The 19,193-nt window shown below is 38.5% G+C and overlaps 2 protein-coding genes across 5 annotated transcripts in view; one reads left to right on the forward strand and one right to left on the reverse strand.

Moving 5' to 3' along the window:
• LOC101848471 (transmembrane protein KIAA1109 homolog) overlaps positions 1 to 10,185 on the reverse strand; it is a 104,466-nt gene extending 94,281 nt beyond the window's left edge. For all 3 annotated transcript variants that reach the window (XM_035972756.1, XM_035972757.1, XM_013088907.2), the window contains exons 1-5: positions 9,983 to 10,185; positions 4,855 to 5,100; positions 4,251 to 4,414; positions 2,658 to 2,801; positions 440 to 605 (exon numbers count right to left, since the gene is read on the reverse strand). In XM_035972756.1, the coding sequence (XP_035828649.1) occupies positions 440 to 605; positions 2,658 to 2,801; positions 4,251 to 4,414; positions 4,855 to 4,889 (509 nt within the window). In that variant the 5' untranslated portion in view covers positions 4,890 to 5,100; positions 9,983 to 10,185. The remainder of the gene's footprint in view (positions 1 to 439; positions 606 to 2,657; positions 2,802 to 4,250; positions 4,415 to 4,854; positions 5,101 to 9,982) is intronic.
• A 103-nt stretch (positions 10,186 to 10,288) lies between these two features.
• LOC101846994 (myotubularin-related protein 2) overlaps positions 10,289 to 19,193 on the forward strand; it is a 29,199-nt gene continuing 20,294 nt past the window's right edge. The window contains exons 1-6 of one of the 2 annotated variants that reach the window (XM_035972758.1): positions 10,289 to 10,307; positions 14,644 to 14,864; positions 16,588 to 16,663; positions 17,893 to 17,987; positions 18,310 to 18,420; positions 18,836 to 18,937. In XM_035972758.1, coding sequence (XP_035828651.1) covers positions 14,652 to 14,864; positions 16,588 to 16,663; positions 17,893 to 17,987; positions 18,310 to 18,420; positions 18,836 to 18,937 — 597 coding nt within the window. In that variant the 5' untranslated portion in view covers positions 10,289 to 10,307; positions 14,644 to 14,651. Of the gene's footprint in view, positions 10,308 to 10,365; positions 10,464 to 14,643; positions 14,865 to 16,587; positions 16,664 to 17,892; positions 17,988 to 18,309; positions 18,421 to 18,835; positions 18,938 to 19,193 lie in introns of those variants that run through there. The other variant, XM_005109921.3, reaches the window with a different exon arrangement.

A 19,193-nucleotide genomic window follows, 5' to 3' on the forward strand; every position in this document is an offset into this window, starting at 1 on the left:
CTCTTTCTGCAGCCTTTCTACTGCTACTCCTTGGCCCCTCCTTACTGCTGTCTTTCTGCCACACCCCTGAACTTCTGGTAGGAAAGATCTACACCTAGCCTTCTCGGACAAGGGCGAAAAATCTCGGAGGGCCCGTGTGCAAGTTGCGCACGTTAAAGATCCCTTGGTGGTCTAAAATCGATAAGATAGGCTTCAGCCGCCACCCGGAAAAATTCAAAATTTCCTACCAACTGAAAATATTAGGTGTGTCCCGCGCGCTCATATGACCTATGCAGTTGCGAGCGCCGTAAAACACTTTACAAAAACAAAAAAACAAACGAAAACAGCACACCTGAACATAAATTCTATAATGTCACAGAAACTATGACATTTATTCTCAGCGATAAAGATCCAATTTAAAAGAAAAAAGTGGACATCACTACAGTCTAATCATACATACGAGTTTTTCTTTGTCACAGCAGGCTCTCCTTCTTCTTCCACTTCTTCCTCTTCTTGAGCCATCCCGAACAATTTTTCTAAGCGTGTATAGACTTGTGACCGATTGTACACATGAAACTCAAAGCCATCTAGAGAAAGATTCATCCTTGTCTTCAAGTGGGACAGATCTGAAACCAACCGCAACAATTCTTTTTTCAATACTGCATACAAACATTACTTCATCCTTTCAAATATTTTTTAGGCAATGCAATTCAAACCTACCCACTACAAGTATACTTTCATTTATTCCCATCAATAAACAACGAGAGGGTAAGGGGATTCTCAAGCATTAAAATGAGGGCAATTCTTCCAAACCACCATTACAGCTGTTGTGACAAGTACACATCTGGTCAACATGAAACTTTTAAAAATCAAATTTGAGAGAATGTACGGGTCGTGTACAGTGAAACTCAGATATAACAAGCTGTCAGCCCTAGCCTTCAATTTCGTTGAATTCAAGTGTTCGTTATAGCAATGTGGGTAATAAGTTGCAGTTTAGTATAGGGTCTAGCATACAGAAAAGTTTGAAGCTACAAACAGACATGCAATTCATTATGTAGTTCTATGTTTAAGCAAGCCTATAACTGTTAAGTGGTAGGGGAGGGGGGTATGATTGTGACGCTTCTGGTGACAACTGGAATGCCTGTGCCTACATTCCCCCCCCCCCCTTTCCCCTAGACACATGCAGTAACAGCCACAAAATCGTCCATCCAGCCTCTCCCAACCCCGAGACACGTTAAATATATCATGTCTCGTGCGTGAGTCAACAACGCACGTGTTGGTATGATTGGTTGTATCAGATGTACGCAAAGGTCTAGGCTAAGCATGTAATGATCCACAGTGCATGTGCCATCCATGGTTTCTTGGAACACAGTACTGCCATAAGCTGATAAAACACCTTTTTTTTTATTTTGGCGTCAAATTTTTTTTAACCTAAATCAAAAGCCTGATCAGTTACCCTATTTATGTCAAAAAAGCAAAGTCAAACTGTGACTGGTTATTATTCAAATTTCGGAATCGCTCTATTTTTAAATGGTTATGCTGACAAAAAAACTTTTTTCTGAAACTTCTGTGAAAAAAAAGGCATTTTGTTAGCTTACAGCAGAGTAGCCAAGACTTGTTGGAGGAGAAAAATACATGAAGAAACATCTGAAGGGTTTGTTCGCTCCACAAACGACTTCGTTGAAATCAAGTTTGCTCATTTATGTGTTTGCTGAATCCAAGTTATTGTGTTGATTTTTAATGAAAGACAAAATTCAGAATCCATCTCCTCCTTTTGAATCTGAGTTCTTTGTATCAGAGTTTACTGTATAACACAAACAGCTAAGCTAGACTACCTTGGAGCAGAAGAAAACGCAAAATTTAAAACTGGAAATGCACAATGTTATACAGACAATGTTCCTTGAATTAAAATATCTTTTTACTCACAAGCCAAAAAAAGTTTGAAAGGGAAGTCTATTTAACTCTTTCCGGACGTATCGCCGATATATCGGAGCGAGTCCACACACCTTGCGGACATATCGCCGATATGTCGGATGTGATAGGGTGCCTCAGCATTGTTTCCTTTTAACATGATCCATCACTTATAATTACTTTTTATTGTTATTGAAAACTTGGAAAGGATTTAGGAAACGAAAATATCTAGTTTCATTTTGTTAAAATGTTGGTTTGGAGAAAAACGAGAATTAGTTCTTGCGGTCTTGCATCAACAAAGCAATTTAACCAGACTCAGTATAAATATCATAACAAAAAAAAAAATTGGAATATTGCTTTCAAATAAAAAGCTGTGCATTCAGAAAGTTATGGATTATGCTCTTGGCCAGTATATGATAAGACAGCTAAGCTGATTTGCATTCACATGTTTGGTGAAAGTAATTTTTTCCGTCAAAATTTATTTTTCTCATCGCCCTTGCCATTTCTAACCCCTGTAATGCATAATGTTCATAATTAATCCTTGTTTCATATTGGAATGTATTCTTAATTCCATTTCCTTCAATTTGATATATCATGTTACGTTTTGAGTGATGGTTATGTCATATAAAGTTATTTTGTACACCACCTGTGTAGCCAAATCAAGCCACAAGTGAATTACGTCTAGACCCCCAAAAAACTACGTCCGAAAAGAGTTAAATTACCACTTCACTTAGATGAAATAACATTAAAAGAGCCTTGATGTGTACCTTCAGTAAGCTCTTTGTAGACATAGGGCCGCCACCACCTAAATATAAGCCAGCCATACTCCACCCGCACAGAGAAGTCTTCAGTGATCAGGTGAACATCACGGAACATGACTTTCCCAGACAAAATAGAGAAGGAAAATGACCCTGGGGAAAACAAAACACTTCATTTATGTGGATCACATCAGAGACAAATCTAAAAAAAAAAAAACCTTCCTTTCTATTCAATACAGTAATGACACAGAGCTAAAGTTGTTGTATGTATGAACATTAATCATTCTTCTTGGCCCTTTAATATTTTTTCTTACCAACTTAAAATATCTGAATCCCCATTGTGGACACAAATGCATTATCACAGTCCTCAGTACCCAGTTTGAAGAACGTCAGAGTACAAAGACACAAAGGCTCCTATAGACAGGCTCTTTGTTAATAAACATGCAGCAAAAGCCAAAATGTGAAGTAGTTACTTTGTTTCCAAACATTTTTAAATCCCTTCTATCTGTGAAATGATGAAGAGTTTTTAACAGCAATAAACGGGGCTTGCGGATTGTTTCAGAGTCTCCAGGATTTCTTTCTTTTTCTTGTTGACACTTAAGTTTTGTTTATAAACTATATAGCTTTATTTATAAATGTAAGGACTTTAAAATTTCACACAAATGGCAGACAGAAAAAACTATGAAACTTGCAATTATTTTTGTTATTAAAAACTTTAATTTCAAAGTTTGATATTCTCAAAAAAGCATTTAGTTAATTTGCAAGTTTTTTTCACACACCATATTTTTTTTAATTCACCAGTCAAAAATTTGGAAAACTGAAACAGGTTGTGTTTTGATATTACTACAAACAACTGGCAGCTTAGACAGCTGGTATTCATAATATGTATCATGACGCTGTGGAATCTGGTGCTCGTCAATTTTTGGGCATGTGGAGTAATTGGTATCATCTTAAACCTTGATGATCCTTTTAAAAAATTTGACAGGTCCCAACTTTGAAGCCCCCCCCCCCCCAGAAGAACAAAAATCAATAAAGTAAGGTTTAAAACATCTAGCTCTTTACAATATCTTAGATAAGAAAAATTAGAAAAGGCGTAATTAAAGTAGTCACTATACTTTCAAAGTGATCTTTTACAATAAAATTTCTGTTATTGTTACTACTCATATTTCTGAAACAGACTTTGTTCCCATGACAACAAGTAGTTACATGTGTTTAAGTGACCAATGAAACATCATTTTTTTTACACTAGAGTCGAACCCGTGTAAGACAGCCACCCAATGTAAAGGAGAAAAGTGGCTGCCCTTGACAAGTGGCCATCATGGTAGGTTCGACTGTAATCTATTTACTATAACAATCTATGTAACACTTTTTCACTGGTTAAAAAAGAAATAGGCCAAGCACCAATCCCCTTTCAGAATTGATAAAGCACTAGCACACATTCAAAAGTGAGGCTCTAACCACAGACTGATGTGCTCATAGACAAGCACATTAGCACACCTTACCCTGCCACAAAAGAAATAGTTGTTAAATTTCTTTGAAATGTGGGCGGTTGTTGGCAAAGCAGGAACAAACCATCATTATACATGACCTACTATCACTTACCAAGCTGGATGTGTCCATATTTGACCAATTTGTTCAAAATGGCAGTGATGATGAGGCCCAAAACTCTACTGTTGTAGTATGTCAAATAGATCGTCCATGCCTGGGCAGCCACTATGGCGATAAGCATCCAGTACACAGTGGACTGTGGCAGTTCATTGTCCAACCTAGATGTGTTACAAAGAGAGAATTCCAAATAAAAAGACAACCGGTATATGCCACTGCAATAAAACACCCCCCCAAAATAACCCAAAAAATTATTTTGACCAGCCTGCAAAGAAATTTACTCTGTTCCAGATCAATGATCAGCAGACCTTCCAAAACTGAAAGTTATGCTTATAAAACAACTACTAGAATATCACACAGATCAGCCAAAATGGCCGAAGTAAAAATATTTACAAAACTATTTTTACTTTGTTAAGACAGCAACATTCTAAAGCAATTTTTTTTGCATTTTCAGCTATTAGAGTAACTAGTATTAAGAGCATAATATGTCGGAGGAATTTCAATTCAAACAGGTTTATACAGCCATGCTCCTCAAAAAAACTTTACATTACAATTTTATATATCTTTTGAGCATTCAAAAAATTGGCTTGAAGATTCTCACCTATCAAATATTGATTCGTTATTGGATGCCTTCATGGTGATCCAATGGAAGTCCCAACAGCACCGGGCTTGCAACGTAGTTTTATCAACTTCAACAGAAAACGGCACTGACAAACTCCTCCAAAAAGGCAATTCTTAGTCCATTGCCTTTGTACATTGTAATCAATTTACTTTGAAGTCACTTTCATCAACTGTTTCTTCCATTCCTCAGTTGAACCTTCAAATCCATCCATTGCCTTTTTTGCTACTGGAGACAAAAAAATAAACATTCTTGAAGACACATCAATGTCTGTTTAGTTTGCCACTTCTCTATTTCCTGATAATTATTCACCTGCGGTGTAGCGATACCTACAGGGTACTTTTTAAATGTTAAAAAAATGTACTTTTCTACTAATATTTCACATAGAGAGATTACAATTGACACTTTTTGTTATGAATCACACATGGCACCAAAAGGTGGCAGAGGACAAAAGACAAAAAAAACACGATAATATTATGATTTGACAGAAAATGGCCGAAGTCTACAACTTTATAAAATAAATGTTAATGCCCAAGTTTTCATTCATTTATTTTTGTTGTATCATAAAGTGAGTGTCTTATCACACAAGGCACAGTCAGGAATATCAAATCCATTAGACACTCAAAGGGTACTCAAACTAAATTTTTTTAAGTTGCCAACACAGTTGTCTTCACCTTAGATCCTAGAGCTTAGGAGAAAGAAAAATTAAGGATCTTCCAATTGTGAGTCTCAAGAATTTAGTCGATCCCATGTGCTCCTCCTCTCAATCTCAACTGTCCAAAATCCCATCTAGTGCAAACATTGCACCCACCCAGAGAGATTTTAAACGGAGTTGCGATTGCATTCATGAGCGTGTTTGACCTGTGACTCGAAGCGCAGTACAATGATTACAAATTTTATCTTCTTGGTTGATCAGCTTAGCATGCCTATGTTTTTGTTCAGTAAATTTCTGATATGAAATATGGCATCCGGGCCAATATTAGTCCCTTCAAAGCAGGATCTTACAGATGAATTCTGTATTGTAAATATTGTTTTCTTAAAACAGCAGAATCTTTCGAAGAATCCGGATCACAGACTGTGGGATCTTAGGCAGAGACCACTGTACCTACGAGAAAACATTCCAGGGGTAATTTCCACAAGTGTCCATTAAACCAAGAGGCACCAAAATTGTGGACTATTGCATCACTTAAAATGTAGCTTTTTGATCAGGAGTTCAGAATCTCCCCATGTCCATCGCAAAAAAGGTAATCTCGGAGTGTGTCAAAGTAACTGAAGTGTTTCTTTCAACGTAAACAATCTCACTTGAGTTGCATTTTCACTTTAAAGAATCAGGCCAATTCATCCATGTTGCCTTTAAGTTATTTATACCATGAAAAGCTTGTTACTCTCACACTCAGTGACCCAGTCCCATCAATGAACAGGGTGTCTCAAAAGTCACCAGACTGTACTGCAGTGTGCTTGTATACACAAAATACGTCAGGTTGCATTGTTCCCAAAACAATTCATATATATCTATGTTGTTGAGAACAGAAAGAGAGTGTGACGGCACTGCACAGCTCAGCCAATCAAAAACAAATGTAACTAACTAGAAAAAAATGCAGCTTGTGCTAATATTAATTAAATAATTGTGCACCCCCTAAACTGAAGAAGTGGTAATGATATCCTACCATTTTCATTTGTCATTAAAACTCAGGCAGTCAGAATTGATTTCTCATATATTTTCCGGAACACCCATAATTAAATTTGCACTATCATTTACAGTTCAATAAGTTTTTGTATCAATTGATTACTTTAGATCTAGATCTAGGTCACTCTTTTCCATGATAAGACACATTAGGACACGATATGATATTGATAAGACACCAATAAAACACGATAAGACATGAAATGACACGAAAAGACATTCTATTTACCAAGAATTCCGAGTCACTACACAAGTAGTGAGCTAAATCAATTTGTATTAGTGTCTCAGTTTGAGTTACATTACGCTCCCTTTGGATCATGTGACCAAAAGTAATCAAACGTCTTCAGTCCCATGTTTCAGGATGGCAATTCTGATGCTGAAACATTTTTTAAAATATCTTCAACACCTGTCAGGTGCGTTAGGGGTGGAGAGCCGTTAAGTTTTCGGGAGCGACAAAGGGAGGGCTATACGGATTGCCATTAAAAGAGCATTTCCTCATGCTCAAAGAGTCGAGTGTACAGTCCATGCCAGGAAAAACTTTGATGCATTTCACAGAGATAATGTGGGGATGCCTCAAAGACATCGAACATAGCTTGTGAATCAGGTTTTTGGACAAGGTGGTGTGGTGGCCAGGGAGACAGATTAGATCCCTCCGTCCTGGCAGATGTCCTACAACTACTCAGCAGTCAGAAGGGACAATGCTCAGGTTAGGCAGTATATATATGAGGAGGATGGAGTCGCTCTTGGTTGAGAATGCCACCACAATGACCAAACCAGGTTTGATTGTCAACTCAGCTTGTGGGACAACAATCTAGCTGAAAGTGCCAATAATTTCCTGAGACAGAAGGTGGGCAGGCAGCAACAGAAGCTGCCAGACCTGTGCAATATTCTAAAGAGAGCAGTTGAGGCGCAGTTCCGTGAGCTGCGGAGGTCACTTGTTGGACTTGGGCACTACCAACAGATTTGTGATTACCAGAGGTTTTTCATGGTTTCGGAGGTTTTCTTAAGAAAACACAGAAACAGTGTGATGCCCTTTTCAGGAATTTCATTGCGAAAGCAAAGGAGGGCCGTCTGGTCTAGTCCACCAGTGGAAACACCACAATGAGACAGCCAGCTCATCAGAGCAGAAAACCTGGCCAAGTGCAAAGACCAAGGACTGATCGTACAACTTGAAAGAAACGTGTTTGGTGTTACATTGAAACATTTTTGGCTGAACATTGAAATGTGTTGCGGTGAATATCAGCTAATAAACACATTAAACATACTTCCAAAGTGTCTTTTCGTGTTTTAGAACATGGTATTTCTTTTCATGTCTCATTAGTGTCTTATTGTTGTCTTAACGTTTCTTAAATTGTCTTAAAATGGTTTATCGTGGAAAATAGTGACTCCTAGATCTACCTGGAAATATTGTCCCTACCCTAGGGAGCCTGAAGACCCGGCGGTGAACAGCAGCCTTTACATTAGTCTTAGAGACTGAGATCTAAATAAGACGAAGAAAAAGAAGATCTACCTCATTCACCATGCAAAGATCTAAGAGCAACATCGGGGAAGTAGACAATGTGAATGCATTTTAAAAAGAAAGTGCATTGTAAAGGAAAATGATAATCTTGTTTTCGAAATTGACTCAGATTCTTGTCCAAAATAGTCAGTGACACAATGCGCTGCAATTAAAAAATACGCTTTTAAGAGTCAAATTCTAATTTTTAAAAAGAACACACATAGAGATATCATCAATCATCATGTCTATTTTTAACTTGACCAATATTACAAGGAAAAATTTGGAGGAAAACTGGACGGAAATGTGCATTTAATCACTCTGTGTCTGTGTCACTCTTACAGAAGAGAGTAAACTGGAACGACATATAATAATAGATAGAATATTTATATAATGTCATTCTGGCTGATCGATACGATCTGAGTAAACTGAGTTAACATGAGCTCATAACCTCATATCATAGCTAGCTACAATAGTACGTAGTAAGTTGCATTCATTTAAGGAAGAGGCTAGCCGTACTTAATGACGGCTAGACTGGCAGTCTAGCCGTACTTAAGTACGGCTAGACTCGCAGTCTAGCCGTACTTATTCTTAATATGATGGCTAGACTGACCATTTAACAAAAAATAGGCCTACTGAATTGTAAATATACTTTTTTAGTGTGCAGTACCTAAAGTATTTGTATTTGAGACGAAACCAGGTGCCTAAATGACAGTGCATGTATTTTAAACCTCCTGTTTTCTAATGTTAATAGGGCCTAAGATAAGTACGGCTAGACTGTCAGGCTAGCCGTACTTAATATTGATGGCTAAATTGTAAATGAAATATTTAGTTTGCAATGCCTAAAGTATTTGTATTTCAGACAAAACAAAAAGGTGCCTTACTGACTTGCATGTATTTGAACCTGAATAATTACTAGATCTAGATCTAATGAGACCTGTGTACTTAACAGGCTTGAGTCGATAGGGCCAAACCTAGATCTAAGTACGGCTAGACTTGCAGTCTAGCCGTACTTAAGTACGGCTAGACTCTCAGTCTAGCCGTACTTAAGTACGGCTAGCCACTTCGTTCATTTAATTGTCAAAAGATTGGTTGGACTCACAATCCTACTAAACAATACCACTACTACTGTACTCTCAACTGAGTCATGGATGATACAGGGCTGATAGCAAGGGGCAACTTGGCCACTACTACATACTTTTATTGGGCAATCTCTGGTTTTGGCCCCAAGAGTCTGAAGAGCACTAGAAAGAATGTAAATCTTAGTCTATACTGACTTTAATACTCAGTACTGTATTCCATAATTGATGTTTGGCAATTAGGTTTGACATTTTCTCTCGCTCGCCTCGCGTCAAGCATCTTATCGGCACGCACAGCGAAAAGTAATCGTTTCGAACCAGAAGTATAGCATAGCATGTGTGTGTGTGTGCGCGCGCATGTGTGTACGTGGTGAAACATCAAACCAATGCCAATAATGTGCCAGGATCTGGACAATAAAGATGTATCTTATCTTATTATCATAAATTTAAAACGCTCGGTGGAGCCACCATTGGGGCCAAAACCGGATAACCCCTTAGTATGCATGCTAGGTTAAACACAACAAATCTAACATTTCAATCAAGGAAAAGATCTCGATTCTCTAGATCTAGATTTTCTAGATTAGATCTCTAAGTCTAAGCCTAAAAAGCTTGTTTTGAATTAATTAGTTGTGCACCCCGCCCCCTGAACTGATGAAAAGATAAGCATTTACACTACCTACTGTAGAGGAATAGAAGATTAGCAGTAGCAGGAAAAGATAAGTCCTTTCTAAAAGTAATAAAAGAGACATTTAAATGAAATGTAGGCCAAGTCTGGCTCTTTTGAGACGACTACTATTGGTCTGCTAGAGATTTAGCGACTATAAAGACAGCTTCCATTTTATTTCAGCTCACCATTGACAAAGGAGTAAGTGATCTTCATGAAAACACCCTCCCTTAAACAGGAAATTTTAACATGATTTGGAACTGTAGATCAACAAAAATACAAGGGCCTCAAACAATCAATTGATTCAACACAGTCACAGCATTAGGATTGTTTGAGTTAAAATCTTGGCCTAATGAAAGATCACAATACACACAATACTCATTCGACCCGGAAGTAAATGTAAACAAAAAGTAGGCGTTCCTGACAAACAACCTAACTGCCAATAATAAGAAACAAAAGATTGAATTTGAGCAGTGATTTTAGCTTTATAGCATTTATACTCCTGAAACGACTGTTAAGTATATATTTTCCTGTTAGTCTTATAAATCAATGCTTCGTTTGTAAATTTGAGTCAACCAGTTGGGAAAAAGATTTTTTTTCTTTCTTGTACGTGCCACCATAATATTATTATTTTACATTTTACATTACATCAAGCAAATGGCGACTGCTGTGAGTATCAAGAGTGTTATATGAGGAAGGAAGTGAAAGAAGATAGGCTAAATGGGCCTCGATCATAGAGATAGTTGTATTATATATAAATCTAGACCTGGGATTTATTTTTTAGATTTTAAGCTGATGGACTTGGGAGGAGGAGCGACTTTTTATAGCCCTAGATCTCTAGATCTTTGTTTAAGGCAAATTAAGGCCTAGATCTAGATCTAGTGAGAATAGTAGTGCAGGCGAGTCTTGTGGCTATTCTCACCCGGTGCGCGTTCACCAAATTTTGCGTTCACCCTAAACCACAGAATTCTACACTGTGATAACAGAAAAAGGTATACCCAGAAAAATTGTAGAATTATGTGCCGTGAACAAACGTTCCATTACAACTGTAGCCTACTAAAAGCGTACAATTTTGTTCTCCTCTGTGGTTCGAAATCTAGAAGCGGAGCTGCGGGTTGATCGCTGTCCACACAAGCGCCCCACTTGTCTTCTTTATTGCTGTAAAATTTCAGATCTCTGCATTTAGTAGATGTTACATACCAACTTAAAATTACCACCCATGCATTGATAAAACACTAGAGCTGGAAACTAGATCACGCATTCCAAACGCGAGGTGCCGGCATGCAAGAGGCGCATGATCGCTAGGCGGCATGTGATTGGCTGCCTATAACCAAATATGTCACGATGACTACATCGCGGGTTTTCCCGATAGCGCTTTACTGAGTTTTAGAAGGAGTGATCGCGTCGCGGTAAAAACGATGTCACGCAATTCAACATTATATTTCACGCAAATATCAGTCTTTAAGATCTATGTAATAAAGACATCGAAAAAGTGATAGCAGAACTAGATTCTGCACTAAAAATCACATGAAGATGCCAAGTTTCATTCATATGCCCCAATTCATTACTGACTTATGAACAGTTTTTCCTCAAAATACATCAATACATGTCCCACATTTTGGCGATTTTTTCCTATATGAAGGTCTTCCAACATTTTGCAAACAAAAATCCCAATAACTTTTTTATTTATCAATGGATTTTTTAAATTTAAAAACCATAGTTCTTAGAATTTACTCTATTTTCATTTAAGCTCATTTTTAAGCAATTTGGATGAAAATTTCATTTTTCATTGTCATTGCTGCTACTTTCTCATGTTTAATTCTGGGAGAGGACTTCCGTAATAAGGGATTTAGAGGCAGCGATCGGACCCTTGGATCTGTCCATAGCTAGAGGTCCAATCCCATGTCCTGAAGGAGGAACTTAACCTCTTGTCCCGCGTCTGTTGCGAATCTTATCAGCAACAGATTACATCAGACATTCCGGGCAGGCCGCTGGGGTCTCTCAGTGTGTACTGTTGGTGTACAGTGCGCGTGCCGGGAAATGTGTGTTTTCACCATGAATACCGTAGGAGTGTGTTAAACGATGATGAAAATAACGCTCTATCGTTCTTAGCTTCCTATTTATAAAGTGTTACAAACATGAATAACCCCCTCTCACAAGCTGATGAGACATACGAGTAGTTACGCCCATTCGAATAACCTTTATGGACGCTCTTGTTGTTATGAATGACCTGAGGTTCGAAAGGGGATAATATAGGTCAATTTCCGAATATTTTGCACTCAAATTGCTCTTTGTACCTGCACAATGGTATTCGAAACTATCAAACAAGTTTATTTTTTATCAGGTAGTATCATTTCATACAAAATCAAGCTCATTTGAAAGATTTTGTAGAAAAATGGAAGTCTTGTTTCCTGACTATCCTTTCGAGCTCCTCATGTCTAAGTGGGTCAATTTCTTCTATAATTTCATTGGACGAACATCTAGAGCTACCAACTTAGCGTGTTTTGAATGAGACGTATGCCTCGATTAAGAACCAACGCAGGTGGTTCTAGAAAAAGGTTGCAAACGCACACAAACTCAAGCAGACTGAAGCACACACACTTGACCTGCGTGAATGGGGATCCGACTCGGGACCCCAATTTCACGTAAGATGGTGGGCATTCTACACTGATACGGGACCTGAATGTAGGCGAGGTGCCGAAATAGGCTTATCGGGCGATATAAACCCGGCCTCCGCAGGAGGAGGGTTAAGTGTCGGAGTAAGAACTCTAGATACTAGATGTAGGGAGAGGGACAAAATTTACGTCACTCAGGGCCGATCCCTGAAATCAAGCAGTGCTTGATATTTTTCCGCCCCCAGCCTCTGTCTGCGCGTCGGGCGGCGGTCTGTTATTGACATTTCCAGTGTTCGTGACATCCCGGGCTAGTACGTGGAGGTACTTTTTCAAATAAATAAACAAAATGTGTTTTTTTTGCTTACAAATTTTAAAAAACTATTGCATATTTGTTATCAGCGACCCAAAATTGGCAAAGTCAATGCGTACGGATCACTTTTTCTTGCCTCATTAAAAAGAACGAAAAATCCCGTGTTGTTTCAACTATTGAACACACTATACTGATGGTGAAATGCAAGTTGAAAATTGCAAATCATTGTAATGTAGTTCCCTCTTGTCGCCAGGAAACGTGAAGTGGCGGCCAGCCTCTCGTGAGGACTTATTGCTGCTCTGATTACTGTCGACTGCTTTTCAATAAGTGGGCTTACAATTCGTAGAAGGTGAAGATAGAGGTAGTCTCAGCCATTCTCAAATATTTCTTGAAGTCGCCTGGATATTCCCATAATTCTTTCACAATGTTATTGTTTGTGTGTGTATAAATAGGCCGTTTCAGTAACCATTTCTTCGCCCAATGTTTTCTCTTTCGCTTTCGTTTTTCACGAATCGCAAGTACACATATATCATAGCAAGCACATCATCCAAATATATTGTTTTCCATGGCAATGGCGCGAAATGGGTCCAAAGGACATGGGATTGGACTTGAAGGGACAGATCCTAAGGTCCCATTGCCGCGTCTAAATCCCCTAAGCCTTAAGGGAGAACCTTGGAGGATGGACTCAAGGGAAAAAACTTTAGGAGGACGTTCCTTTGGGAGAAACCCAGGAGTTCCGCCTCCACAAGTAAATCGCCCATATCGAGCGACCTCTCTGAACTCTAGGAATATTTTACTCAATGGCCATCAAAATCAGTACAGAAGGTGTTTTTCTCAAAAGTTTACAAAAATTACCCTGTAGTATCTCCAAAGATAGTACATAGCAAGATGGTCCACTCAGCCAAAAAAGTGTCCGCCGGAAGTCCGCTCTTTGCTTCAGATGGCGCTGCAGTCTGTTTTGAAGCTCTCTTTCGTTTCTCCAGAAGAAGAATAGGAATAGCACCTCCTTGCGTGCGCAGATAGACTGCTGTTCATCAGCTGTTCGGGTTCATTCAGTGCACAGTTTTAGTTTTTTTTTATTTTAATAACCTCTCGCCTTTCATTCTAAAGTCAAATTAAACGAAGAAAACAGTCACCCCTTCCTCCAGAAGAGGTTTTTTTGTCAGCATAACAATTTTAAAAAGTGTACTTTCGAAATTTTAATTCTTTTTTATTCAAAAACTTAATGTTAGTTTCACTTGGATTTTTTTAACACATTTGACTAGTAGGGCAACTGTTGGCAAAGGGTGCGCATTTGCGAAGAGGACGCCACCAAATTTTGAGGACACTTTTTTAATTGGCTCAAAGAGAGGAGTAGACCCTCTTGTTATGTAGACTCTTTGGTATCTCTATGAAAAAGTAGAAATCGATTTTAGTGCCAGAATACATCTACATTTTAATACACGAACAGTATATATCTGTTACACTCAAGAAATTCCTTACTTTTCTTAACACGTTAAGTCAAAGTTTTGTAAGTTGACGCTGCAACTAAATTTCCACTGCCAGTGCGCCATGATCCGCTCATGTGACTATCACAACTAAATGCAAATAGATAATTCTTACGGCTTTGAAATTATTATTAAATTTTGTTTCCTGTAATTAATGGATTTTGATTATAATTTGAATTTGAACGTTAAAAAATGTCAAGTAAAAAATTGGATTATTCTCTGCGAAAAGTAGTGACCTCCATTTTCCTTATTATGAAGTGATGTGAATTTGATTTATTTTGTTTGTGTGCAGAAGAAAGAATTTTGCATTATTAAATGAAAATGAAGGCAGTGAAGCCATGGTAATTGGAGGGGAATGACTATGTTTCAGCCGTGTGGCTATTATGTCTTTCGGATTTCAACAATTTTAAACTATGCAGTATGCCTTCTTTCAACAGTGTAAAACATGGACAGGAATAGACTAAAACCAACGAGAAGTGTACCATCTGAGTCAGTTGCCAGTGCGAGTGGTGAAGCTGCAGCAGCAGACAGTGCTCGTCAGGGTTCTCCAAGTAACAGTTCCAAAGGCTCCCAGAGCCATAGCGCAGGATCCCCTTCTAAGTCTCTTTGTTCTTCAGCGTCAACATCATCAGAAAACATGCAGCCATATGAAACCAAAGTAAGATTCATTAATGTCATGTGTAGTTGCCTGAGAATACCAAATGCAGTTGAACCTGAGTAAGACGGCCATGCATACGCAGGACTGATCAAAATGAAGGAAACAAACCATGTACTTTTGAGGTCCCAAGTGGAGGTGGTCGCAGGCTTAGGACTGTCGTAGGGATCATTAAAATGAGGGGGTTGTTGTCGATTTCTTTTTTCTTTTGAAAGGAGAGAGAGGATGGGGTGAGGGGGTACTTTTAGTTGTTAGTTTTATTTTTATTTTTTAAAATTATGATTCCGTGAAAGGTCAAAACAAAACTAAATGTGTCAGACGAGGAAGGGCAAGTGCCATAGTCAAACAAACTAATGGGTCCTCACCACTCATCGAACAAGCGACACTTCTGTCTTGAGTTTGTGCTCGCTTCCATTGTTATGGACTGGGTTTACGGACTGAGTTGTGGGCAGGGCTTATAGGAACATATGCTTTCCTCTTCAGCAGCTGCAAATTTATTGTTACCCACTAGTCAACTTGGGTAAACATTGGGAGCGATCTAAACATGACTGTTTCATCCATTAGAGGGACTGACAGTAACGACAGGTGAAAGAATTATGACAGCGTCAGAGGAAAATGCATAATCTTTGCCAAAGCCTGGTCGTCTTTGACAGGTAAATTTGACTGCGGGTTGATAAAATCAATAGGGTGGTCGCTGCCGTGTTGGACAGGTGCCCCTTTTACACAGTTAATTATATAGAAAGAACATAAGGGGAGAAATGGAAAGAGGCCTATATACAAGTGGCCGTCATGGCAGGTTCAACTGTACTTTATTTTTGCAGCATTTTCATAATATTAAATCCCAAATGAAAGCCATTTTTTTTCTCTGCAGGCTAATTAATCCATGTGAACCGTAGTATGCACAATGCCGCAGTTATAATGTTCTGACTTTCAAGACTCATTTCTCAGAATTGTCCTCCTCTTTTGCATGGTTACTGGAAATCAGAACGCTCTCTTTTCTAAATTTACTGCTGCACTTTTACTTTCTGTGTCTGGTTAGAAGTCAAGTATTCCTAATGAGAATGTGCTGGAGAGCCCAATCTTGGTTGTGATGGTTGGGTCAGGGGGTGCTCTGAAAAAAATAAATATAAGGCTAAGGCAAGGGAGGGGAGGGATAATCACCGTGGAGCCTGCAGATTTGCCATCTCAGAGTTGAAGCAAAAAAATCAGCACTAAAAATGCTTTACTTCAGCCTGAAAAGAAAAATTGAGAAGGGGGGAAAAAAGGGGGGGGAGGTTACAAGAACCAGCTGGAGATTTGTGTCATAAGTTCCATTACCCTCAACTGAATAGTCTTCAAGCAGGTTTTAGTTTTCAATATCGAAATGTGTGTCTTGAGTCAAGTAGTCATGGTCCTGTGCATTCCTATTTCCTTACTAATCCTTTTGCATTGATTGTAGCAACTTAGTTTCTGAGCTGCATTGACGTTTAGTCCTTTTTTTGGGGGGGGGGGGGTAACTGATGTCGCTTGTCATCCTTTGCCGTGTTCTTCCACAGGGGAGGGAAGGTAGGCTCGAAAGGGAAGACCACGGGGGGGGGGGCAGGTCATCACAAATCCTTAACACTGACTTTTTTTTATCACCTTCTGTTTGCTTGTATACTGGTAATGGATTTTAAAAAGCGAATTATATTTTTTACAATTTTTAAGTATTGAAGCTCTTCCATTCTACAATGATCTTCCTTTTCAGACATTGCGTGATGCAACTAAAAACATCCAAAGTGAGGAGTGCCCCCTCTTGGAAGGTGAAAATATCATAGGAAAAGGTATGACTGTTATTCCTTTCTGTGTGCGTAGAAAGAATGCTTCAAAATGTATACATGTGAGCCATCGTGATGTAATCATGAGGTCGACAAAATAATGAATTCGCAGATATGGGCATTTTTTCGTCAGTTAAGCCCTGTAAATTCTTTGCCTTATCGACAGGATTAAGGACTAGAACCCAGATGGCCGCTGGATCAGAAAAGTAGAGTTTGGCGGTTTTTATGGAAATTTTTTTTTTGGGGGGGGGGGGGACATTTAATCAACATTTCTGTGTGGATTTTTGTGAAAAAGGTTTATAAAAGGCAAACAAAAAATGTAAATGTTCAATTTCCAAAGGACTCTCAAGCTATGGAAATCACCCAACTTTATTTTCTCGCTTACTTTACTTCTGTAGCCAGGCAACCCCACCTCATTCAGTTGCGAATATCTTGATTTCTGTTCAAGATTGATGGCTATTTCTTTCAATGAAAGATAGACAAAATGAACAAGCTTTAACACTTTGCAGTCACACAGCCAGCAGTACAAAATACCCCATCTGGTCACCCAGCCAGGAGAGTGACTGCAACTGACTTCTCGAGCCTGGCGCAGTGACCAGAACAGATAAATTTCAGCGTGACATTATTGCGCCAAGTGACCACAAAGATACCAATGATTCCATATGCCCAAAATTTGACGAGCGCCTGCTTCTACTACATCATGACCAAAGAGGTTATAATGATATATATTACTAGAGCTCACGGAAGTGACATCACACGCGTCAGACAAGACTTCTTACCCTTGTTCTTACTCTCTTTACATGAACAATCTGAGCCCCCACCCTACTCTCCACAGGCTCTAGTATATTAAACACCACCCTGCCCCCATATTTCCCTGTAAGCTTGTAGATTTCCTCCTTAGACCGCCGAGATACCTCCATGTGGGTCTCAGCACACGCAGCCCCCTTACATTTACATTGGGTCACTGCCACAAGCGCTAATACTAAATATAACCGCATTGGTGATGACACATGGGTTCGTTGTTTTCGGTCATTAGTAACTTCTTTTCTGATGATATTGTTGTCTATGCTTGTATTTTTGTATTCATGAGGTTTTTTTAAAGCTTAAACAACTATGAAAAAAGGCATCTAGAATTTTTAAGAAATAAATTTGAAAGTGACGATTTTACTGTATTATGATTTACTTCCTGTTTAAGCTGAAAGCTGTACTATCTTTCTTTTGGTCTCTTTTTTCAGCTGGTGATGTGACCTACATTTGCCCATACAGTGGTCCCGTCAGAGGAGTCCTGACTGTCACAAATTACAAGTTGTTTTTCAAAAGTGTTGAGAGAGTATGTATTCCTTCTTATCTGTTTTTCCTACTTACTGCAACTTTGCAGAAAAATGTTTTGTTTTTTAATGTTCCTGCATTATCATAAATTTTGTTCTAAAATTGGAGATTAATGATACAAATGCTCGTTTCCTTGGTGTTTAATGTATTAAGTCACTTAAAAGTGGAATCTCAAAGAACTTAACAATGAGACTGAACATAGTAAGAGAATATACAATAAAACTGTAGAATGTGCTTGAAAGTTAAATTTGTCATGTTATGGAATTTGCAATTCTTTAGTTGTTGCATAGTTTTGAGCCTATTGGTTTTTTTTCTCACTTCAGGAACAGCCATTTGTTCTGGATGTCCCACTGGGTGTTGCAAGTCAAGTTGAAAAAATGGGAGGTGCCACAAGTCGAGGAATAAACTCATATGGCATGGAAATTTTGTGCAAAGTAAGATATCAATAGATTCCATTAGATTAAAATGTATTATTTTGATGCCCTTTGGTTGTAAGGAAGTTATGGAATGATCTAGAGTATAATGTATAACATTCCTTTATTCACATTTCTGCAGAAGTGGTAAAATGCTGTGCGAAGAAAGGGCTTTAGCCACCAAGATACTGATTACTTTACACCAATGATACCTCCTTTTTCATGAATGGGCTACTGTAACTGAAATACAACTTTCATTTACTTTGTGTAGGGAGGTAGGTGACTGTTCTCGTGTTCATAAATTTCAGTATTGTTGCTGAATGCTTTTAGTATTTGATTTGAGGGGGGGGGGGGATTTAAGGTGCAAAGTAAACTCTGAAACTGATTTGTACTCATATACTTTTGCTGCACATAAAACTTGTACTCTTTATTTCAGGATATACGCAACTTGAGATTTGCCCACAAGCAAGAGAATCACTCTCGAAGACAAGTTTTTGAGAAAATTATGCAACATGCATTCCCACTTACTAACAAACTGGTAAGAAGCTGCTGTCATTTGTCCTTAAATCTGCAAATAGATCAATGACAATGACAATCTTTACTCATCTCGCAGGGAGAAATTTGTTATGTTCATTGACAATGGCAGTAGACGTTACAAAAGTTAGACTTAAAGGTGCACTCATGCAAACGCACAACAAGACAGGACATTAGACCAAGTAAATACATGTCTCATTCATTCTCTCTCCCCCCCATATGCTTTCCTCTTCAGCAGCTGCAAATTTATTGTTACCCAC

This window comes from Aplysia californica, unplaced genomic scaffold (assembly GCF_000002075.1).
Source record: "Aplysia californica isolate F4 #8 unplaced genomic scaffold, AplCal3.0 scaffold00831, whole genome shotgun sequence".
In the NCBI taxonomy this organism is placed as follows: domain Eukaryota; kingdom Metazoa; phylum Mollusca; class Gastropoda; order Aplysiida; family Aplysiidae; genus Aplysia; species Aplysia californica.